We start from the raw sequence: 25,983 nt of genomic DNA on the forward strand, positions 1-25,983 counted from the left end.
GAGGTTTAACAACAGATCAGCAGCAGAGTAACCTTTCCTGAAGCCTATTGACGGTCACTAAGTAGTGAGTGGTAGTCAAAAAACTCTGTCATTTGTCTTGAGATTATTGCCTCAAGGATCTTGCCAGTTATTGATAGGAGTGACACTGGGCTATAGTTGCTGATTTCAGCTCTGCTCTTCTTTTTGTGAACAGGGACTACATTTGCCTCTTTCCACAGAGAGCGCCATTTGCACTGTGCTAAACAGTGTATGCGAGTTAGAGGTGCTGCTAGCTGATCTGCATACCTACTCAACAATCTTGGGCCCAACTTATCTGGGCCCACAGCCTTTTCTTGGTCCAGCGATTTAAGAAGATACACTTCATCCTGTCTCACTGTCACCATTGACAGTTCTTGCTGCTAGCCAAGGAGCGTCCCTTGCTGGATCAGGAACTTGCACTGGCATCTTAGCAGCAAACTATTCAACAAAGAGGTTACCTTTCTCCTGACTACTAGTAGAGATGGTCCCATCCTATCGATTTAGAGGTGGAATAAGTTCATCAGGTGAATAACCTTGTCTGTCCTTGACCAAGGACCATCAAATTTTGGAGCCTACCCTACCTGATGCTAACTTTCTTTTAGTGTCCAACTCCCATTTAGCAATGGCCCACTTTTGAACATCACCCATATGCCTCACAGGCTTGCATGTGCAAGTTCCTGTTATAGGTGGTAGGATGTCTCTTATACCTTCGCCATGCTTTGTACTTAGCAGTAGCAGCCTCTCTACAACGAAAGCCAAACCAAGGCTGATCTGTAGGCTTTGTCACATATGCCGGTGAGGAATGTGTTCTTGTTGCAGATTAAGGATGTGTCCAGTGAAGGCTTTCACTTGGTTGTCAACATCCCCTGGAGAAGAGCATTCCAGTCGGTGGTGGCTAGCTCAGAGCAAAGGGCTGGCCAATTACCTCCTTCCCATAGCCAGGTTGTGCGTGTGGACTCCTCACCTCGCTCTGTTGGGATCTTAATGTGGTAAAAACAGCCTTGTGGTCAGACGATCCAACGTAGTCGAGGGTTGACAAGTGACTATGCCTTCTGCCAGATCACCTACTACTGGGTCAAGGGAGGAGCCAGAGATATGAGTAGGGAAATCAACAAAGTTTCTCATGTCAAACACTGCAAGAAGGTCATCAAAGTCCCTCTGTATAAGGTGCTGGTTGAGGTCACCAACAATTATAATATGTTGACAGTTGTGTTGTAGCAGAAGGGAGTCAATATTTTCCATTAGGAAGTTGATAGGGTCTGCATGTTGCCACTGAGGTCTGTACATTGCACATGCTAGTACAGAGGTACTAGTGTTTATACAGAGCTTGAAGAACATCATTTCAAGATGTGTAGGGGTGGCAACATCTATGTGCTGGGCATGAACACTTTTAGAGAAGACACAGCAACACCACCTCCTTGTTCCTGTCTCTTCTCATCCATGAGGTGTAGCCAGCAATTCTTGCAAAATTTTCTGGAGTCCTGTCATCCAAAAATGTTTCAACAACAGCCTATCATGTCGGACGCGAGTGTTCACAAAGCTATGTGAGCTCTCCAACATTAGTAATGAAACCTCTAATGTTGGCCGACAGGATGCTGATAGACTGGCTCTCGATGAAGTGGTCAGCTTGAGGTGGGTGGGGTGTAGGGAAATGGGTAAGGTGCCTGCCCTTGAGAGAGGTAGGGTACTGAGGCAGCTGCAGGGGGTGTAGGTCTGTGGTCTTGATAAGGCCCAATCCCACCTGCTGGGCTGGGATAGGAGTAGCTAAGCCGGGTGACGTGTGAGAGTGTTTACCAATTCAGAGATCCTGCTGGTTTGTTCTGAGAACAGGTTCTAAACAGGTGGCCCTGTCTGTCAAGTTCCTTTTTCTTCCGACACTGGGCCTCCTTATGTCCTTTCTTGTAGCAGTAGTTACACCTGGTATCTCGCAGGCAGTTGTTGGCAGAGTGCCCTTCCGGTGACAGCGAGACACAGCCTAGGTGCCTGGGAGGGTGGACTAGGATTTGTTGTACCTCCTGTGTTTCGTAGATTTGTCCTCGGATTCTGCCGCTGGAACTGTGTTAGTGGAGGGTGAGACGGCTGTAGATGTCTTCCTCCACCACGTCCCCTCCTCCACGCCCTCTACCCCGCCTCTCTTCCAGTTCTGACAGATGTGACCCTGCTGTTCTGTATCTCGCAGTGGAGAGGTGATCAGGTGCAGTGATAGTTCCCTGATCACTAACTGCACCGTTCTCTGGTGGAGAAACTCCTGGCTCAGAGCTTGCTGTTGAAGCACTACTACCAGATTCTAGAATAGTATCTCTCTCTTTCTCTCTTTCTCTCTTTCTCTCTCTCTCTCTCTCTCTCTCTCTCTCTCTCTCTCTCTCTCTCTCTCTCTCTCTCTCTTTCTCTTTCTCTTTCTCTCTTTCTCTCTCTTTCTCTTTCTCTTTCTCTCTTTCTCTTTCTCTTTCTCTCTCTCTCTTTCTCTCTCTCTTTCTCTCTTTCTCTTTCTCTCTCTCTCTCTTTCTCTCTTTCTCTCTCTCTCTCTCTCTCTTTCTCTTTCTCTCTCTCTCTCTCTCTCTCTCTCTCTCTCTCTCTCTCTCTCTCTCTCTCAGAGTTTGTGACTTGATAAAGCCCACTGTGCGGGCAAAACGTTGTCAATAAAAGATCACATTGTGTGTTTATACTATTTCCATTGTGTCGGTATTTTATACCATTTATTTCCACCGTAATAATCCATTGTTTTTTGTGCTTGCAACTGCTAAATAAGTCACCATGGGCCAAAAGAGAGCTCCTAGTGTCAGCCCTTTGGTAAAGAACATAAGAATGGAGGAACACTGCAGAAGGTCTACTGGCCAAATACAAGGCAGGTCCTTATCAAAACTACCAAAGAATTAACTCCCATACCCATGACACCAATCAAACCCAGCCCTCCCACTCATATATTTGTCCAATTTCTTTTTAGAGCTACCCAAGATCCTAGCCTAAATCACCCTACTCAAAAGACCATTCCACGCATCCACCACTCTGTTTGGAAACCAATACTTACCTATGTCCTTTCTGAATCTAAATTTATCCAACTTAAATCCATTATTTCTGATTCTTTATTGGTTTGATATCCTCAGTACTTTGTTAACCCTTTTGACTGTTTTGGTCATATATATACGTCTTACGAGCCACCGTTTTTGACATATATATACTCATAAATTCTAGCGGCTTCAAATCAAGCAGGAGAAAGCTGGTAGGCCCACATGTGAGAGAATGGGTCTCTGTGGTCAGTGTGCACCATATAAAAAAATCCTGCAGTACGCAGTGCATAATGAGAAAAAAGAAACTCCGACCATTTTTTTTAATTAAAATGCTGACTTTGTGGTCTATTTTTGTATGGTATTTATGGTTGTATTCTCGTTTTCTTGGTCTCATTTGATAGAATGGAAAACATATTATAGAAATAGAGGTGATTTTAATTGGTTTTTCTATGAAAAGAACCTTGAAATGGAGCCCAAAGTAGGGGAAATGTTTGATTTTTTCCGATGTTCAAAAGTAAACAAATGATGTCATTTTCCAATAAATGTCCAAGTAGCCATTCTGATATACAGTCACGAATGGGTTGACATTATTTATACAATTATTAAAATATTGCAGTTGTCTGCATAACAGTAAATCTTCTATTTTTTGTTTGAATATAAATTCAAAATAGAAAGTAAGAGTAATATCAGAGGGGCCCTATTTTGAAATTGTCATATTTTTTAATTTTCGTGAAATTGGCCAAATTGCAAATTTCTGACCACATTATTAGGTATTTGAAATCGGTAAATGGGCAGTTTCTTGTACTCAGTCGATAGAAAAAAATGGAGTTCTAAAGAAATAGCTATGAGTTTGGTCGACTGGAACAATGGAATTAGCCGAAAATAGGGCTCAAAGTGGGCGAAATCGCCAATTCGTAAATATCGCTTAGGTCGCTAACTTTGCGAGAGCGTAATTCGGTCAGTTTTCCATCAAATTTCATTCTTTTGGTGTCATTACAATCGGGAAAAGATTCTCTATCATTTCATAAGAAAAAATAATTTTTTTTGTTTTGGAAATTTTGTGACACCAGGAGGCACCTCAGGATTTGGGGTTGCGACAGTCAAGGGGTTAATATCACCTTTGTTTATACCCATCATCCACTTGAACACCTCGATGATATCTCCCCTCATTCTATGTCTCTCCAGAAAGTGAAGATTCAAGGTCTTTAAGTCTATCTTCATACGGGAGATTCCTTATACAGTAGTACAGTGGACCCCCGCATAACGATCACCTCCGAATGCGACCAATTATGTAAGTGTATTTATGTAAGTGCGTTTGTACATGTATGTTTGGGGGTCTGAAATGGACTAATCTACTTCACAATATTCCTTATGGGAATAAATTCGGTCAGTTCTGGCACCTGAACATACTTCTGGAGTGAAAAAATATCGTTAACCGGGGGTCCGCTGTATATCATTTTAGTCATTCTTCTCTGTATGTTCTCTAATGAGTGTATATCCATCCTGTAGTAAGGAGACCAAAACTGAACAACATAATCCAAGTGAGGCCTCACTAGTGATGTATAGACCTGTAAAATAACTTTTGGATTTTGTTACTTATACTTCTTGAAATAAATCCTAGTAATCTGTTAGCCTTGTTGCACACACTTAGACACTGCTGTCTTGGTTTTAGATTTCTGCTTATCATTACTCCCAAGTCTTTTTCACATTCTGTATGATCAAGTTTTACTTCACCTAGTTTATAGCTTCGAGGGTTATTTTCATTCCCAAGGACTAGTACCTTACACTTATCCACATTGAACTTCATCTGCCATTTTTCAGACCAAGACATTAATTTGTCCAAATCTTCCTGGAGTTCATTGGAATCCTCAGAATAAATCATATGACCTATCTTTTATATCATCAGGAAATTTGCTCATGTCACTTGTAATACCTTCATCAAGGTCATTAATGTAAATTGTGAACAACAGAGGGCCCAAAACTGATCCTTGTGGAATGCCACTAGTGACTAATCCCCATTCAGATTTGACCCCATTATTATTATTATTTTTTTTTTTTATCCACACTGGCCGATTCCCACCAAGGCAGGGTGGCCCGAAAAAGAAAAACTTTCACCATCATTCACTCCATCACTGTCTTGCCAGAAGGGTGCTTTACACTACAGTTTTTAAACTGCAACATTAACACCCCTCCTTCAGAGTGCAGGCACTGTACTTCCCATCTCCAGGACTCAAGTCCGGCCTGCCGGTTTCCCTGAACCCCTTCATAAATGTTACTTTGCTCACACTCCAACAGCACGTCAAGTATTAAAAACCATTTGTCTCCATTCACTCCTATCAAACACGCTCACGCATGCCTGCTGGAAGTCCAAGCCCCTCGCACACAAAACCTCCTTTAGGAAAGGTTGGAGGGAGGGGGTAAAGGAGGTTTTGTGTGCGAGGGGCTTGGACTTCCAGCAGGCATGCGTGAGCGTGTTTGATAGGAGTGAATGGAGACAAATGGTTTTTAATACTTGACGTGCTGTTGGAGTGTGAGCAAAGTAACATTTATGAAGGGGGTTCAGGGAAACCGGCAGGCCGGACTTGAGTCCTGGAGATGGGAAGTACAGTGCCTGCACTCTGAAGGAGGGGTGTTAATGTTGCAGTTTAAAAACTGTAGTGTAAAGCACCCTTCTGGCAAGATAGTGATGGAGTGAATGATGGTGAAAGTTTTTCTTTTTCGGGCCACCCTGCCTTGGTGGGAATCGGCCAGTGTGATAATAAAAAAAAAAAAAATAATAATAATAATGGAAATTCTCTGCTTTCTGTTGGTAAGCCATGCCTCTATCCATGCTAGAACTTTACCTCCTATACTATGAGCTGCCACTTTTCTTAAGATTCTCTTGTGAGGTACTCTATTGAAGGCTTTACTAAAATCCAAATAAACAGTACCATATTTTTTATCACTGTCTACTGCCTCAAATGTTCTATTGAAGATCGTCATTAAATTTGTCAGGCAGGAGCAACCTCTCGTGAACCCACGCTGACTAAGTTCCATCTTGCATTTTTTAAGTACAATAGAAAACAACTCGTCGGGTCCTGGGAACTTATTTTGCTTCAGTTTGTCTATGTTTGATAACCATGTCCCTATTGACAGTAATATTAGGTAGATGGGACAAAAGGAAAATGGCAACAACTAATAAGAGAGAGGTGAAAGTGTATAAACTAAGGGAGGAAGAAGTTCGGGTGAGATATAAGCAGCTATTGGCAAAAAGGTGGGCTAGTGCAAGTATGAGTAGTAGGGGGAGGGGTTGAAGAGGGTTGGAATAATTTTAAAAATGCAGTATTAGAATGTGGGGGCAGAAGTTTGTGGCTATAGGAGGGTGGATGCAGGAGGAAATAGGAGTGATTGGTGGAATGATGAAGTAAAGGGTGTGATAAAATAGCTTATGAGAGGTTTTTACAAAGCAGAAGTGTTATAAGAAGAGCAGAGCATATGGAGAGTAAAAGAAAGGTGAAGAGAGTGGTGAAAAAGTGTAAAAGGAGAGCAGATGATAGAGTGGAAGAGGCACTGTCAAGAAATTTTGATGAAAATAAGAAGAAATTTTAGGAATGAATGGATTTGTCAGTTAAAAACAGAGTAGGGGAGTTAGTAGATGGGGAGATGGAGGTATTGGGTAGATGGCAGAAATATTTTGAGGAACTTTTAAATGTTGACAAAGAAAGGTAGGCGGTAATTTCATGCACTGGCCAGGGAGGTATACCATCTTTTAGGAGTAAAGAAGAGCAGGATGTGAGTGTGGGGGAGGTGCGTGAGGCATTAAGTAGAATGAAAGGAGGTAAAGCAGCTGGAACTGACGGGATCATGACAGAAATGTTAAAAGCAGTGGGGGATATAGTGTTGGAGTGGTTGGTATTTTTGTTTAATAAATGTATGAAAGAGGGGAAGGTACCTAGGGATTGGCAGAGAGCATGTATAATTCCTTTATATAAAGGGAAGGGGGGCAAAAGAGATTGTAAAAATTATAGGGGAATAAGTTTACTAAGTATACCAGGAAAAGTGTATGGTAGGGTTATTATTGAAAGAATTTGAGGCAAGACAGAATGTAGGATTGCAGATGAGCAAGGAGGTTTTAGAGTGGGTAGGGGATGTGTAGATCAAGTGTTTACATTGAAGCATATATGTGAACAGTATTTAGATAAAGGTAGGGAATTTTTCTTTACATTTATGGATATAGAAAAGGCATATGCTAGAGTGGATAGGGGGCAATGTGAGAGATGTTGCAAGTATATGGAATACGTAGTAAGTTAATAAATGCTGTAAAGAGTTTTTATGAGGATAGTGAGGCTCAGGTTATGCTGTGTAGAAGAGAGGGAGACTACTTCCCGGTAAAGGTGGGTCTTAGACAGGGATGTGTAATGTCACTATGGTTGTTTAATATATTTATAGATGGGGTTGTAAAAGAACTAAATGCTAGGGTGTTTGGGAGAGGGGTGGGATTAAATTATGGGGAATCAAATACAAAATGGGAATTGACACAGTTACATTTTGCTGATACTGTGCTTATGGGAGATTCTAAAGAAAAGTTGCAAAGATTAGTGGACGAGTTTGGGAGAGTGTGTAAAGGTAGAAAGTTGAAAGTGAACATAGAAAAGAGTAAGGTGATGAGGGTATCAAATGATTTAGATAAAGAAAAATTGGATATCAAATTGGAAAGGAGTATGGAAGAAGTGAATGTTGTCAGATATTTGAGGGTTGACGTGTCAGCAGATGGATTTATGAAGGATAAGGTTAACCATAGAATTGATGAAGGAAAAAAGGTGAGTGGTGCATTGAGGTATATGTGGAGACAAAAAACATCATCTGTGGAGGCAAAGAAGGGAGTGTATTAAAGTACAGTGGACCCCCGCATAACGATTACCTCCGAATGCGACCAATTATGCAAGTGTATTTATGTAAGTGCGTTTGTACGTGTATGTTTGGGGGTCTGAAATGGACTAATCTACTTCACAATATTTCTTATGGGAACAAATTCGGTCAGTACTGGCAACTGAACATACTTCTGGAGTGAAAAAATATCATTAACCGGGGGTCCACTGTACAGTGGTACCAACACTTATATGGGTGTGAAGCTTGGGTTGTAAATGGTGGAGCGAGGAGGCAGCTGAAGGCGGTCGAGATGTCCTGTCTAAGGGCAATGTGTGGTGTAAATACTATGCAGAGAATTCGGAGTGTGAAAATTAGGAGGTGTAGAGTTAATAAAAGTATTAGTCAGAGGGCTGAAGAGGGGTTGTTGAGGTGGTTTGGTCATTTAGAGAGAATGGATCAAAGTAGAATGACATGGAAAGCGTATAAATCTGTAGGAGAAAGAAGGTGGGGTAGGGGTTGTCCTCAAAAAGGTTGGAGGGAGGGGGTAAAGGAGATTTTGTAAGCGAGGCGCTTGGACTTCCAGCAAGCATGTGTGAGCGTGTTAGATAGGAGTGAATGGAGACGAATGGTATTTGGGACTTGACTAGCTGTTGGAGTGTGAGCAGGGTAATATTTAGTGAAGGGATTTAGGAAAACTGGTTATTTTTATATAGCCGGACTTGAGTCCTGGAAACGGGAAGTACAATGCCTGCTCTTTAAAGGAGGGGTTTGGGATATTGGCAGTTTGGAGGGATATGTTGTGTATCTTTATACGTTTATGCTTCTAAACTGTTATGTTCTGGGCACCTCTGCAAAAACAGTGATTATGTGTGAGTGAGGTGAAAGTGTTGAATGTTGATGAAAGTATTATCTTTTTGGGGATTTTCTTTCTTTTTTTGGGTCACCCTGCCTCGGTGGGAGACAGCCGACTTGTTTAAAAAAAAAAAAAAGACATTCGTATTCATATAGTTTATTTTGACATGATACATTATAGTAGTTGGGTGTACATGCCAAAAGCCCACTGTATGCAGAGCATTATGGGCAAGCTTAAAATTAACTTAAAAATAACAAGCAATGAAAGGTTCAGTGGTAAAAATTACCATAAACATTTTACAGTATGAAGTACAGTTGAGTATTTGAAACAATGAAATTTGAACATTTCAATATTGAAGCATTATAGTTGTACAAATATGTCGCATTACAATGTATACCAAACAATGTGATCAATTTACTGTATGTAGTTTTGAAGTTTTAAGATTTAAGTAATTGGGAGATTTATTGGTAATGTTAAATATTGAGTGTTTAGTCCTGGGCAAGTAAGTGGTTTTTTTAGAAGTCTTAAATTGATTTTCAGGCCTGGTTACTTGAGTATGTTCTGGTAATGAATTCCAGATTTTGGGGCCCTTTATTTATTTCTTCTTTCAACACACCGGCCGTATCTTATTTATTTATTTATTATATTTGGACATGATACATAGATACATAGTTGTACAAAAGAAATACAGTGCTTGAGTGTACATGCCAAAAGCCCCTTCTATGCAGCGCATTATGGGCAGGCTTAAAATTAACTTAAGATTAACTAAGCAATGATATATTTACTGATAAAAATACAGTAAACAAATTACAACATGAAGTACAAATGAGTATTTGAAATAAGAGGGTTTATAGTTGTACAAATTTGTAACACCTTTGATGAGTTACTGAGCATTCAAGAGAATGGAGTATTCTATTAGGTAATGTAATTACAAGAAAAAAACATAGTTTGATAGGGTCACAGGTTAAACATTTATGAGATACAGTTAATAAGTATTTATTTAGTTGTGGGTGAGTAAGTGATTTTTAAGAAGAGTCTTGAATTGATAAGCAGACAGTGTTTCTTTTATATTCACAGGTAATGAATTCCAGATTTTTGGGCCTTTTATGTGCATTGCGTTTTTACATAGTGTGAGATGGACACGAGGAACATCAAAGAGTGATCTGTGCCTTGTGTTGTGGTCATGTGTTCTGTTGAGGTTGGTAAGGAGAAGTTTGAGGGGAGGGTTTATATCTGAGTTAAGTGTTCTATGTATGTAGTAGGTACAATAATAAGTATGGATGTTTTGTATGGGGAGTAAGTTTAGAGTCTTGAATATTGGTGGAGTGTGCTACCTGTAGTGGGAATTTGTTAACATTCTGACTGTAGCCTTTTGTTGGGTAATTAATGGTCTGAGATGGTTTATTGTTGTTGAGTGCCATGCACAAATTCCATAGGTGAGATAGGGGTAAATGAGTGAGTGATATAGGGCCAGGAGGCCTGACTGTGGAATGTAGTACTGTATCTTCGATAGTATGCCTACAGTCTTGGAAATTTTCTTGGAAATGTGTTCTATATGTGTTTGAAATTTGAGTCTATTATCAAGGTGGATTCCTAAGAATTTTCCCTCTGTGAGCTTTGTGATAGGTGATCCGTTTATCATTGTGTTAAGAGGGACATCGGAGGTTCTGTTTCCAAACTGTATGAAGTAGGTTTTGTCAATATTGAGAGTAAGTTTATTAATCATCATCCAGGTAGATATTTTCTGTAATTCGGTATTTACAGTATTGGCTAGCATGACTGGGTTTGGGTGAGAGAAGACGTATGTAGTGTCATCTTCAAATAGTGGGGGTTTGAGTAGTTGTGATGCATTTGGTAGGTCATTTATGTAAATGAGAAAGAAAAGAGGGCCAAGGACACTTCCTTGTGGGACACCAACTGTAATTGGCTGTGTGGAAGAGTTTGCTCCATTTGTGTACACATATTGGCTTCTGTTACTAAGATATGACTTTTGGTTGTTGAGAGAGTGCCCTCTTATACCATAGTGAGACAATTTTATGTGCAGCAAATAATGGTCAGCTGTATCAAAAGCTTTACGTAAATCAATGAAGATCCCCAATGGGACTTCTTTTTTCTCGAGTGCAGTGTATATTTGTGTAAGCATGTGTATAATAGCAACATTCGTATTTTTATTAGGCCCAAACCCAAACTGACAGGGGCTTGAGTATGTTGTGGGAGATGAGGTAGGAATAGATTCGCTTATGAATTAATTTTTCAAAGATTTTAGAGAGAGGGTGTTAGTTCGATATTGGCCTATAGTTATTCAAGTCTGTTTGATCTCCTCCTTTATGTATCGGGGTGACCCTCACTATTTTGAGAACTGTGGGGAAGGTAGAGGATTCGATAGATTTGTTAAAGAGTGTTGCAATGATTGGTGGCAGCACTTGTGAAGCTTTTTTGTATATAAAGGGTGGTAAGGTATTTAAATCTCCTGTCTTGTCTTTTAGTGTGTTGATAATAAGGGAGACTTCTGTTGGGTTAGTCGGAGCTAGGAACAGTGTGTTCGGGTAGTTGCCAGTGAGGTAGTCTTTGGGTGGGGTATTTGAGCTTGGGATTTTATCGGCAAGGTTTTTTCCTATGGTGGGGAACAAAACATTGAGTCTGCTGTTTCAGTTGGTGGGAGTTGGGGTTCATCTGGTTTTGTTAGTTTGATTGCTCAGTTTCCTGATATTTTTTTTGTTCCTAGAATTTCAGATAAAGTTTTCCAGGTCTGTCTTATATCACCTTTTAAGTTGGATAATCTGTTCTCATAATACAATTTTCTTGCCCTTCTTATCAGGCTGGTTAGGATTGATGAGTAATGTTTTGTTTGGTCTCTGGTTATGTAATCCATTCTATACTGTTTTTCGTATAGGTGCTTTATATTTATGGACTTGAGGATGCTGGGTGTTAGCCAGGGACTGTTCAGTCTCTTAGCTGTGATCTGTTTGGTTTTTTAGGGCAGTGCTTGTTATAGAGGTCTTCTTTCTTTCAACACACCGGCCATATCCCACCAAGGCAGGGTGGCCCAAAAAGAAAAATGAAAGATTCTCTTTTAAATTTAGTAATTTATACGGGAGAAGAGGTTACTAGCCCTTTGCTCCCGGCATTTTAGTTGCCTCTTCCAACATGCATGGCTTACGGAGGAAGAATTCTATTCCACTTCCCCATGGAGATAAGAGGAAATAAACAAGAACAAGAACTAGAAAGAAAATAGAAGAAAACCCAATGAGGTGTGTATATATATGCTTGTACATGTATGTGTATTGTGACCTAAGTGTAAGTAGAAGTAGCAAGACGTACCTGAAATCTTGCATGTGTATGAGACAGAAAAAAAAGACACCAGCAATCCTACCATCGTGTAAAACAATTACTTGCTTCCGTTTTACACTCACTTGGCAGGACGGTAGTACCTCCCTGGGCGGTTGCTGCCTACCAACCTACTACCTAGGATATACGTACATGTATTTACATATTACTACACTTTAAGCTGTGCAGTTCCAAGGAGGCATATGCTTCACACTAGGGAATCAAATTGGTTACTGTCGATTAATGGTAAGTCTGTATGAAAGGCATGAAGCTTAAAATAGCACTGGGAATACAACAGCACATACTTAACATGCTTTAGGCATAGAAAACTCCTGCCATAGGCTAGCCTGTCTCTCATCAGTTGCCAGGCCCTCTCAGAGACTTGTTCTCAGGTTTGCCAAAATTTAAAAAAAAAAAATTATTTTTTCTCATGAAAAGATAGAGAATCTTTTCCCGATCATAATGACACCAAACGTATGAAATTGATTGAAAACTTACAGAATTATGCTCTCGCAAAGTTAGCGGTCTCGACGATGTTTACGCATCGGCGATTTTGCCCACTTTGAGCCCTATTTTCGGCCAATTCCAGTCTACTAGTCGACAAAAATCATAAATATTTCGCTAGAACTCCATTTTTTCTATCGAATGAGTACAAGAAACCACCCATTTATCGATTTCAACTATCCAATACAGTGGCCAGAATTTAGCAATTTTGCCAATTTCACACAAATTTCAAAAGATGCCAATTTCCGAATAGGGTCTAGAATAAACAAGAAAGACATTCCTGGCACTAAAATAACAAGTTATCTGTTCGTTAGTCACATCCCCAGGCCCCTCTTATATTTCTTCGGCTTTCCACTTTGAATTTTTATTCTTACAAAAAATAGAAGATTTACTGTTACAGTAGGGCCCCACTTATACGGCTGGTTAGGTTCCAGGCTACTGCCGTAAAGTGGAAACCGCCGTAAAGTGGAACACCCTTTTGTTCCACTTACAAATGCATACAAACACTAGATAACAAGTTTACACTAACATATATTAAGTTAGCAATAGAACCAGGCATCAAAAAACAATAAAAAAGTACAATACACACATAGTGCACTCATTACTTACCTTAAAATATTTATAGTCTTAATCTAGGGTGAGACAAGTAGTATTTATTGTAAGAAATCAAGTGTGGTATGTATGGTAGTCAGCCAGGCTACCTTACCAGGCCACCCCACCCACACATACAATTCTATGATATTTAAGCATCCCAGAGCGATAAAATGTATATACAGTTCACTCATTACTTACCTTAAAATATAGGGTGAGATGAGTAGTATTTATTGTAAAAAATCAAGTGTGGTATGTATGGTAGTCAGCCGGGCTACCATACCAGGCCAACCCACCTACACATAATATTCTATTACATTTAAGCATCCCAGAGCGAAAAAATGTATATACAGTTCACTCATTACTTACCTTAAAATATTTGTAGTCTTAATGTAGGGTCAGGAGTAAGTAAATGAGATAAAACGAATAAATGAGAGAGAAAGAATGAGTGCATGAGAGAGGACAGGCGCAGAGTTATGTAAACAAACCAGGCGAAGGTAAGTTTTGTAAACAAAGTGTACACGTCTGGTTTGTGTACAAGTTACATTGTGTACAGGTTGTCTCTACATTGATATGGTAGAATAAATAAAGAACACTCCCATTCTCATGTAACATCATTTTGAGAAGAAATGATGCTCTGAGTGAAGGTAATGGAAATAAGTCACTCTGACTTTTTTGGGTTATCCTAGGTTCTCTACACATATGTTGTTATGTATGATAATCTATGTAACTGTATTTGTGTATACCTGAATAAACTTACTTACATACATACGAAAGGAATAATTTTCTACAGTTACCCCCAATAACACATTTTCTCTTATGTTAGATTAGAGAAAATGTTATTCTTGGCATCACTTGTACAAGTTATCTGGCTACCACATCTCATATTTATGTTTATTTATTCTATTGTGGGGTGTATTTATCATCTTTTTATGTTATGTATCGTGTTTATTATATAATTTTGAAAAAAATATCATGGATGGATTAATGAAAATGTGTATATTAACGTAATATACAACATTTAATGAGACTCGGTGATTATTATTATTATTATTATCATTTCTAATATGGCGTCACTTGTGCAAGTCGTCTGCTACCACATCTCATATTTATGTTTATTTATTCTATTGTGGGGTGTATTTATCATCTTTTTCTGTTATGTATCGTGTTTATTATATAATTTTGAAAAAATATCATAGATGGATTAATGAAAATGTGTATTTAACGTAATATACGACATTTAAATGAGACTCGATGATTATTATTATCATTACATAATATGACGTCTGGAGACATAAGACACTCTTACTGATTTTAATGTGTACCTGCATGCCAGCACAGTATGTAAGTTTATTTAACTCTTTGAGGGTCGACAGGCCCTCTCCAAAACTCGTTCTCAGGGTCGGCCAAATTTAAAAAAAAAAAAAATTATTTTCTCTTATGAAAAGATAGAGAATCTTTTCCCGATCATAACGACACCAAAAGTTTGAAATTTGATAGAAAACTTACGGAATTATGCTCTCGCAAAGTTAGCGGTCTCGGCGATGTTTACGGATCGGCGATTTTGCCCACTTTGAGCCCCATTTTCGGCCAATTTCACTGTACTAGTCGACAAAAAACATGAATATTTCGCTAGAACTCCATTTTTTCTATCGAATGGGTGCAAGAAACCACCCATTTATAAATTCAACTATCCAGTACAGTGGTCAGAATTTAGCAATTTTGCCAATTTCACACAAATTTCAAAAGATGCCAATTTCGGAATAGGGTCCAGAATAAACAAGAAAGACATTCCTGGCACTAAAATGACATTTCCTCTAGTCATTAGCACGTCTCAAGGCCCCTCTTATATTCTTTTGCTTTCCACTTTGAATTTTTATTCTCACAAAAAATATAAGATTTACTGTTATGCAGACTACTGCATTAGTGTAAAAAATGGTATAAATATTATTGGTGCACTTGTGAAAGAATATTAGACTCACCAGTTGACGTGTATTGCACGCTTGGCACGATTTGTTTACTTCTGAAGTTTGGTAAAAATCGAACATTTCTGCTACTTTGAGCTCAATTTCAAGGCACCTTTCATTGTAAAACCAGTCAAAATCATCTCAATTTCAGTAATATGTCTTCCATTCTATAAAATGAGACCAAGAAAACTAGAATACAACAATAAATACCATACGAAAATACACTGCAAAGTCGCTGATTTATTCCAAAAAAATGGTCAAAGTTTTTTTTTTCTCATTATGCACTGTGTGCTGCAGGATTTTTTTTAGACTGTGCACACTGACCACATAGACCCATTCTTTCATATGAAGGCCTACCAGCTTTCTCCCACTATATTTGAGGTCGCTAGAATTTATGAGTACTAGTACGTCAAAAACCCCTACGCGTAAGACGTACTAGTACGACGAAAACCCTCAAAGGGTTAAGTACAGGTATACATTTACCTGGAGTTTACCTGGAGAGAGTTTCGGGGGTCAACGCCCCCGCGGCCCGGTCTGTGACCAGGCCTCCTGGTGGATCAGCGCCTGATCAACCAGGCTGTTGCTGCTGGCTGCACGCAAACCAACGTACGAGCCACAGCCCGGCTGATCAGGAACTGACTTTAGGTGCTTGTCCAGTGCCAGCTTGAAGACTGCCAGGGGTCTGTTGGTAATCCCCCTTATGTGTGCTGGGAGGCAGTTGAACAGTCTCGGGCCCCTGACACTTATTGTATGGTCTCTTAACGTGCTAGTGACACCCCTGCTTTTCATTGGGGGGATGGTGCATCGTCTGCCAAGTCTTTTGCTTTCGTAGTGTTTATCAGAGTATATATAAAATATGAAATAACTTTTAAAAACATTTGAAATTTTGGAGTTTCCAGACAAAATGGAGAGACTTAGTGCTTACTGAGCTCACGAAGAATGTAAACAAACAGGGTGGGGCGCGGTGACCGTATTAGAAAGTCAGGTGGGGGGGGGCCGTATAGCGAGCTTTGGTCATAATTTGAAATGACCGTATTAGCGGAACGCCGTAAAGTGAAACGCCGTAAAGCGGGGCCCTGCTGTATGCAGACTACTGCATTAGTGTAGGAATGGTATAAATGATATCAACGCACTTGTGAAAGAATATTAGACTCACCAGTTGACGTGAATTGGACGCTTGGCATGATTTGTTTACTTTTGAACTTTGGTGGTAAAAATCAAACATTTCTGCTACTTTGAGCTCAATTTCAAGGTACCTTTCATTGTAAAACCAGGCAAAATCATCTCAATTTCTGTAATATGTCTTCCATTCTATAAAATGAGACCAAGAAAACTAGAATACAACAATAAATACCATACAAAAATACAGTGCAAAGTCGCTGTTTTAATCCAAAAACACGGTCAAAGTTTTTTTTTCTCATTACGCACTGTGTGCTGCAGGATGTTTTTATACTGTGCACACTGACCACATAGATCCATTCTTTCATACATAGGCCTACCAGCCTTCTCTCACTAGATTTGAAGGCACTAGAATTTAGGCGTACTAGTACGTCAAAAACCCTAGTGCGTAACCGTACTAGTACGGCCGAAACCCCCAAAGGGTTAAAGATAACCCACAGTCCAGTCTGACTGTACCTCTACTGCATCCACCAGTGAGTCATGTTGTAACTCCCTTTTTATTCTTCACTAGCTGATGATTTGAGGAGTGCAGGCAGGTTCCTTAAACATTTAATACTTTGGCTAGATTAAAAAGAAGTGCTAGGGAAGAATTTGTGAACTATGATAAATATAGAGATACTGTATTTGAATCACATTATAAATAGTCACCCAGTGTTCCATGATACATTTTTGGCTTAAAATATCTCCAGGTGTGACTAGTACCCCCGAGGCCTCACTGGCTTGCAGCCGACTTCATTCTTGTGAAAGCATAAGACCACCCGTAAAATTATTATAACTGTGTTCTTTACAAGAGTAATGTAACATTATAATATAATCAACCTATATTGTTCTTCACTTTCCAACATAGAGCAAACCACAGTAGTATCATTCAGGATCACAATCCATCATTAAGGGGTAAGAACTATGTCTACTAAAGGTGGACCCAGTTGGCTATCACTCCATAGCAGTGCTCGTAGGAAGACTGAGCGAGATGTGCAGAGAAACCTAGAAAGTGGTGAAAATATGTCAGTAGTTATAGATTAAGAGTGCAAGTATATAAGCAGAGATGAGTGAGATGTTATGTTCTGGCATGTTACAACTGAGCTTGTTATAGTAGTAGTGATAAAATAGGGAATCATCCACATATGTAGCAAGAAAAATGTTGTCTTTTTAGGACAGGCTTTTTCTTTCTATGATAGTGATTTAAGCCTTCACTTAGATAATTTGTAATTTTGTTTTATTAATACATCCTTTAAGTTTCAATAAAAATTCAGTATAATTTACTTAATATATTTTGTATCAATTCTGTATATATTTTCCCTTGTTTAATAGTCATGAAATCTTACCTCAGTTCTTCTGACTTCTGTAAAGTACTTAAATGACCTAAAAGATTATTATTTTTGTGATTGGGTTTGTTTATTTTTAAGTAAAAGTTTATTAAAGTACATTAACTTCCTGTACAGAATGTATTGTAATTAGTGTCTCACTTCTGCTTATAATGTATTGAAAAGCAAAGGTTTAGGTGGGTTTAATGAGACTGCAATTTTTCTCAGTATGAGTACCAAGGCATATGGCTAATAGGTTTCTTTTTATTGGCAGGGTGCAATGCAGGATCTAAACAATTTAAGGCAAGAAGTGTACCCAGGTGGTGGTATATCACATCAGAGAATACCAGTACCCCAACAGATGCGACAGCACCAACACTCGCAGCACCTGGCCACCTCTCCAACACGACTCCATGGTTATAACACACTGTTGTCCCCTCCTGAGGCCCTTTCACGCTCCATCTCTGATTCTTCTCTCCACCAAAACTTGGTTCAGAGCAAGACAGTCAACAGTAGGAAAGGTTTGTTTGCAATTACTGTTTCCTTATTGTTTCTCTGAAATGTTTAAAGCTTTCTTTTATAAATGTTGGCTAAATGGATTGACTTATAAAAAAATTTCTCTTATATTCACTAAGGAAGTGCCATTCCTCATGCATTGTTAAGCCCTGCAGGTTTAGTGCTTCCCCAATGAATATGATGGTTATTTTACTAGTCATAAAGTGGCCTGGGCCTAAAGAAGAGGCTTTAACATGACTTATACTGTGACATAGGGTATATGTACTTTTTATTCCCAAAAGTACAGTAAATTGTTTTGAGCAAAAAACAGTTAGGGCAATGTTTTATTTGATTTAACCCTTTGATTGTCACAACCCCAAATCCTGAAGTGTCTCTGTGTGTCGCCAAATATTCGAATAAAAATAAAATTATGAAATGATAGAGAATCTTTTCCCAATGGCAATGTCACCAAAAGTATGAAATTTGATTGAAAACTTACGGAATTACGCTCTCACGAAGTTAGTGATCTTGGCAATATATATGCATTGGCGTTTTCACCCAATTTGAGCCAAATTTTCGGCCAATTCTATTGTTCCAGTTGACTAAATTCATAGCTATTTCTTTAGAACTCCATTTGTTCTATTGAATGAGTACAAGAAACTGCCCATTTACCAATTTCAGCTACTCAATAAATTGATCAGAAATTGGCACTTTGGGCAATTTCATGCAAATTAAGAAAGAGGGCAATTTCAAAATAGGGTCCAGAATAAACAGTGCAGACATTCCTGGCACTAAAATAACATTTTCTCTGTTAAATAGTCTCCAGGCCCCTCTTATGTTACTTTTGCTTTCTATTTTGAATTTTTTTCACACAAAAAATAGAAGATTTACTATTATGCAGACTACTGCATTATTGTAATAATTGTATAAATAATGTCAACCCATTCATGACTGCATATAAGACTGGCCAGTTGGACATGTATTGGATGGTGACTTCATTTGTATACTCTTGAACATCAGCAAAAATCGAACATTTCTGCTACTTTGAGCTCAATTTCACGGCCCTTTTCTTTGTGAAACCAATCAAAATCATTCTAATTCTGTAATACATCTTCCATTCTATCAAATGAGACCAAGAAAATGAGAATACAATCATAAATGCTATAGGAAAATGCACCTCAAAGTCGGCGTTTTAATCCAAAATCTCGGTTGGAGTTTTTTTTTCTCATGCACTGCGTGCTGCAGGATTTTTTTTATACTGCAGACACTGACCACACACACCCATTCTCTCGCATGTGGGCCTACCAGCTTTCTCCAGCTTGATTTGAAGCTGCTAGAATTCAGGAGTATTCATACATCAAAAACACGGGCTCGTAAGATGTGCAGTGGACCCCCCCACCTTACGACGGCATTGCGTTACGTTAAATCCGCCATGCGATACATTTGAACGCAAAAATTTTGCCTTGCCTCACACAATTCGTCCGGGATGCATCCCATGTGTGGCCTCAGCGCCAGTGTTTACAAGCCAGCCAGTGTGCTCACATCCACTCATACATTCAGTGCATTTCACCTTATCGCAACATTTTTTGTGCTTGTAGCTGCAAAATAAGTCACCATGGGCCCCAAGAAAGCTAGTGCCAACCCTGTGGTAAAAAGGGTGAGAATTAGTATGGAAATTAAGAAAGATTTTGAAGGGTTTGGGGCTAACCCTGAGAAGCCTATGCCAGTTGTAGAATCCATTGTGCCTACTTCAAAGATTAAGGAAATGTGTGCAAAGTGGGTTGAACTGCAAACCTTTATGGATGAAAATCACCCTAACACAGCTATTGCAAGCCGTGCTGGTGACTATTACAATGACAATGTTGTGGCCTATTTTAGGCAAATCTTAAAGGAACGGGAGGTACAAAGCTCTATGGACAGATTTGTTGTGCGACAGAGGTCCAGTAACTCTCAAGCTGGTCCTAGTGGCATTAAAAGAAAAAGGGAAGTAACCCTGAAAAAGGACTTGATACCTCAAGTCCTAATGGAAGGGGATTCCCCTTCTAAACAATAACAACTTCCACACACTCCCCTCCTCCCATCCTATCAATCATCACCAGATCTTCAATAAAGGTAAGTGTCATGTATTGTATTCTTAGTAGAGTATTAATTGTGCATGTCTTCTTAAGTTTGTGTGTATTAAAATTAATATTTCATGTGGTAAATTTTTTTTTTTTCATACTTTGTGGTGTCTTGCACGGATTAATTTGATTTCCATTATTTCTTATGGGGAAAATTAATTTGCCATACGACAATTTCAGCTTACGATGAACTCTCATGAACGGATTAACATTGTAAGGTGGGGGTCCACTGTATATATATAGGACAAAAACAATCGAAGGTTAAAAATGATAAGATAGGAGTTTTCTAGTTTTGTTTAAGTGGTTAAGAGATGCACAGGTCATCAGCTTTACGCAAGTACAGTGGTCCCTCAATTATCGTCCATAATACGTTCCTGGAAGTGGGACTATTATTGAAATAGACGATTTTCAAATCAATTTTCCCCATAAGAATTAATGTAAATGCAATTAATCCGTTCCTGACACCCAGTAAGTATTAAAACAAAAACATTTTTTACATGAAATATAGATGTAGTACATAAACAATACAATGGCACATGATGAATGAAACATTAACAGAATAACACTTACCTTTATTGGCGATTCTTCTTAGTGTATGGAAGACTGGAGAAGGAGAGAGATTGGATTATTTACTGTTTTGAAGGGGGAATCCCTTTCCATCAACACCTCAGGTACCATTTGCTTTTCTGGGGTTATTTCTCTTCTCTGTTTCTTAATGTCACTAGGACCAGCTTGAGAGTCACTGGAGTCCTGTCTCGCAAAAAAACTCTCCAGAGAGCTCTGTTTCTGGCATCTCTTTAAAACTTCCCTAAAATGGGCCAAGACTCTGTCACTGTACAAGTTGCCGATATGGCTTGCAACATCCTTCTCAGGGTGATGTTTCTCCATAAATCTTTCTATCCTACCCCACATTTCAAAAATCTCCTTTATTTCTGAAGAAAGCACCTTCTTCCATCTCTCTCCCTTCTCCTCTGCAGCAAGATTCTAAGCTGCGATCTGTTGCTGTTCCTGCTGAAGCTCTTGCAGCTCCTCAGTGGCTAGCTCTCACTGTGGTCTTCCACCAACTCTTCTACATCCTCCAAACTCACATCCAACCCCATGGAATTCCCCAGTGTGACAATAGAGTTCACAACTGACATAGGCTCATCAGGGGCTGCCTCAAACCCTTCAAAATCTCTCTTGTGGAGACAATTTGGCCACAATTTTCTCCAAGAAGAGTTCCAAGTCCTGGTAGTCACTCCCTCCCAAGCCTTACCTATAAGGCTTATGCAATGGAGAATACTGAAGTGTTCTTTCCAAAAATCTCTTAGGGTCAAGTGAGTGTCTGAGGTCACATTAAAGCACCTTTCAAATATTGCTTTGGTGTAGAGTTTTTTAAAGTTTGAAATGACTTGCTGGTCCATGGGCTGGAGGAGAGGAGTAGTATTCGGGGGCAAGAACTTTACTGTGATGAACCCAAACTCCTTCAGAATTAGGTCATCCAAGTCTGGAGGATGAGCAGGTGCATTGTCCATTACTAGGAGGCACTTGAGATCCAATTTCTTTTCCAGGAGGTAATTCTTCACACTAGGGCCAAACACTTCATGCCTTATTATTAGATCTCCAAAACACACACAATTTACTCTTCATAACATTGTTTTTCTTGAACACTGGGATTTTCAGAATGGTACACTAGTAAAGGCTTCACTTTGAAATCCCCACTAGCATTAGCACAGAACATGAGCGTCAGCCTGTCTTTCATAGACTTGTGTCCTGGTAGTGCCTTTTCTTCCTGAGTAATGTAGGTCCTCTTTGGCATTTTCTTCCAAAAGAGGCCTGTTTCATCACAATTGAACACTTGTTCAGGTTTCAGTCCTTCACTGTTTATGTACTACTTGAATTCTTTCACATATTTTTCAGCCGCTTTTTGGTCAGAACTGGCAGCCTCGCCATGCCTTACCACACTTTGTATGCCAGTACGCTTCGTAAATCTCTCAAACCAGCCTTTGCTAGCCTTAAATTCACTCACATCACCACTAGTTGCAGGCATTTTCTTTACCAAATCGTCATGCAACTGCCTAGCCTTTTCACAAATAAGCGACGTCATAAGACTGTCATTTTTGTCAGCATATTTACCCCCTTTGCAACAACAGCGTCCTTGATTTCCTTTTTGTTGGCTATGATGGAAGATATGGTTGTACGGGATTTGTTATACATCCTGGCCAGTTCGCCTACATGTACTCCACTTTCATATTGTTCAATGATGTTTTTCTTAAATTCAATCGTATTTCTCACCTTTACCAAATCTTGGCACTAGGAGCTTTCTTTGGAGTCATGGTAGCTTATTTAGCACTTGCAAGCACTAAAATCAGTGAAATATTATGAAATATTTCATAGGAGCAAGTGAGGGGACCGTCGCTCACTGGTAAACAATGGCACACTGGCTGGGAAAGGAAGGCCCAGGCGGCTCAGAGCATGAGTACGCGTCCCGGACGAAGAACTATTAGCAAGTTAACGGACATTTGTGAGCCAATGTTAAGATGAAATAATGGGACTATTTCTGAAATGGACGACTTTCAGGCCGGACGATTATTGAGGGACCACTGTGTGTGGATCACTGACCATTCACAAATAACGAAAAAAGGCACAATACACAAATAACCCGCACATAGAAGAGAGGAGCTTACAACGACGTTTCGGTTCGACTTGGACCATTTACAAAGTCACACTAACAAAAACAAGAGCAGGAAGGGTATATCAGCAGGAGGTGGTAGTAGTAGTAGTAGTAGTAATAGTGGTGGTGGTAGTGGAGGGAAAGAAGTAGTAGTGGGAGGAGTAGGAGGGGCCAGTCAAATACAGTGTACTAAGAAAGAGGAGCACTGCAAGGGAGCTAGGTGCCCACAGAGGGTAAGAGCAAGAACACCGAGGGGGGGAAAACAAATAAATAAAGAAGGAACAAATACACAGGGCAGAAGAAAGACAACCCAAAGGAGAAAAAGGAAAGAGGAAAGGGGAAGAGGGAAAAGAAGAAAAAAGGAGGAATCAGGTTAGGTCACAGTGTTCTGAAGTTTGGAGCATTTTGCAGTGCAGTGGGAGACTAAGGCATCTACAGAGACGAAGGCAGGACTAAGATTCATACAAAGAAAGATGTGTATTAGGGAGGATTCAACCAGACGGCGACTGTTAAAGTTGGAAGTAGGGAAGACAGCTTTAGCAGAAGACCAGTCTATAGGATGGCTGTGATCTCTGATGTGACAGAAAAGAGCATTGTTAGTGTCAGCAAGCCTAACACTGTTTTTGTGCTCCCTAAGTCTGTCAGAAAGAGATCGACCAGTTTCTCCAAAATATTGAAGAGGACAGGAGGAACAAGAAATAAGAGTAGACACCAGGAGCATCTATAGAGGGAGGAGAGGTATGAACAAGATTAGTGCGAAGAGTGTTAGTCTGGCGGAAAGTAAGTTTGATGTCTAGACATCAAACATCGTAAAATATGTATTGTATATACATACATGTTCCTCCCACCCATGTGTGTGTCCAGTCTCTTTTTTATCTTTTGACTGTTTCGGTTGTATATATACGTCTTATGCACCACTGTTTCTAACGTATTTATACGCGTAAATTCTAGCGGCTTCAAATCAAACGGGAGAATGCTGGTAGGCCCATATGAGAGAATGGGTCTGTGTGGTCAGTGTGCACCACATAAAAAAAATCCTGCAGCACACAGTGTGTAATGAGAAAAAAAAAATGACCGTTTTTTTTGGATTAAAACACCGACTTTGAGGTGTATTTTCATATAGTATTTATTGATGTATTCTCATTTTCATGGTCTCAGGTGATAAAATGGAAAACATATTACAGAAATAGAGATGATTCTGATTACTTTCCCGATGAAAACTACCTTGAAATTGAGCTCAAAGTCGCGGAACTGTTCGATTTTTGAAGGGTTGGCACTAGAAGCTTTCTTGGGGCCCATGGTGACTTATTTTGCAGAAACAAGCACCAAACACAGTGATAATATGGATAATATGGAATGTACCGAATGTATCCTTAGATGCGCGCACACTGGCTGGCTTGTAAACACTAGCACACACGGAGCAGTTCAGGCCACACGTGGACAGGTCTCGTACGAATCGTATTGAATACCGGGTTTTCAATCGAATACCGAGGAAAATTTTTTGCGTTAAAATGCATCGAAAACCGGATTTATCGAATACCGATGCCGTCGAATACCAGGGGTCCACTGTATTCGATATTTGCTGATATTCCTGAGGATGGGTAAGGCCATCCCTACACTCCCCCAATCTGTTTTATGGATTTTTAATAGGTCTGATTCAATTATTGGGATTCTGTAAGCCATGACAAATTCCTTGTTATACAGCCTCTCTTCACTTAACGATGGAGTTCCGTTCCTAAGACCACGTCACTAAACGAATTCGTCGCTGAATGAGGAGCATACTGTAATGGTAGCGGGTTTGCGTCAACCATCTTCGATATTGTTTTAATGTACATTATTTAGGTATGCATACTGATCAGAGAGCCCGTCGTAAGTCCAAATTGTCAGTAAGTGAGTATATCGCTAAGTGAGGAGAGGCTGTTTTTTATTATCTGAGAAGTAAGGTAAATCTTTGATTTTTTGTGTGTTGATGAATTAAAAATGGAATGCAAGTGTAACATAGGAGAGGCTTGGAGATGTGATTATTACATAAAGGAAATGTTTCAGTGCCTGAAATGTGGAATTTTTCATTTTGTGTAAAATTGGCCAAATTACTAAATTCTGTGTACATTATTGGGTAGTTCTGATAGTTGAATGCACAGTTTCTTGAGATCTGTCAATAGAACGGAAGGCACTGTAACAAAATAGCTAATAATTTGATCAAATTGAGCAGTGAAATTGGCTTGAAATGTGGCTCAGATTCAGCAAACTCAACATTATGTAAAAGGTGCCCAGGCTGCTGTCTTTGCATCTGCTTAATTCCATAATTCACATCTGCTTAATTCCACAATTCCAGATTTCATATTTTTGGCATCATCACCTTTAGGAAAAGATTCTCTACGATTTTAGAAGGAAAATATTTTTTTTTTTTTTTAAATGTGGACACGGTGTGCACTTTTAATTTTGGGGGTCTGGATGGTGAAAGGGTTAAAGAGCTATTAATTTTCTTTACAGTCTCAGCACCAGTTGAAGGAGTTCGGACAGATCCTTCGATGGTAGTCAGTTTTTATGAATCAGCGAGACTTGGACACGACACCAGACCAAAGTCTGGGTGTGAGTTAACACACCCATCAGATATTTCTGCGTAAGTTACTGGGTTGAATGCCTTGTCGATTTATGAAGTTTCTTGATTGGTTTCTTGACTAATTCCTGTGTTTCTTCCAGATTGTATTGATGTGTGGCGGGAATGCTGGTAAGATCAGATAAGAGCATTTTATTTATGAAGTTACATTTAATGGGTGTGGAATTGGAAACATTAGATAAATGGTCCAAGTTGGACTGAAAGGTTATAAGTTTCAGTATTGTAGATGAATGGTTCAGAGAACCGACATGTTGATAAATTAGACACTTGTGCAACTCTTGGGTATCTTTTTTGAGGAAACGTTTTGCCACACAGTGGCTTCATCAGTCCATACCAAGGAGAATCTTGAAGAACAGGAGGAGAATGAGGTAATCAGTCCCTCAACCTTGAGTTGATGTGGTCAGTCCATCAATCTTGAATTGATGGACTGACCACATCGACTCAAGGTTGAGGGACTGATTACCTCATTCTCCTCCTGTTCTTCAAGATTCTCCTT

The 25,983-nt window shown here is 39.5% G+C and overlaps 1 protein-coding gene across 5 annotated transcripts in view; it reads left to right on the top strand.

The window, feature by feature from the left end:
* The window catches only part of LOC128695665 (CREB-regulated transcription coactivator 1), a 276,224-nt gene that overhangs the window by 68,552 nt on the left and 181,689 nt on the right, over positions 1 to 25,983 (top strand). For all 5 annotated transcript variants that reach the window (XM_070093389.1, XM_070093387.1, XM_070093386.1 and 2 more), the window contains 2 exons: positions 17,874 to 18,120; positions 25,361 to 25,490. In XM_070093389.1, the coding sequence (XP_069949490.1) occupies positions 17,874 to 18,120; positions 25,361 to 25,490 (377 nt within the window). The remainder of the gene's footprint in view (positions 1 to 17,873; positions 18,121 to 25,360; positions 25,491 to 25,983) is intronic.

This window comes from Cherax quadricarinatus, chromosome 42 (genome assembly GCF_038502225.1).
Source record: "Cherax quadricarinatus isolate ZL_2023a chromosome 42, ASM3850222v1, whole genome shotgun sequence".
Classification (NCBI taxonomy): Eukaryota; Metazoa; Arthropoda; class Malacostraca; order Decapoda; family Parastacidae; genus Cherax; species Cherax quadricarinatus.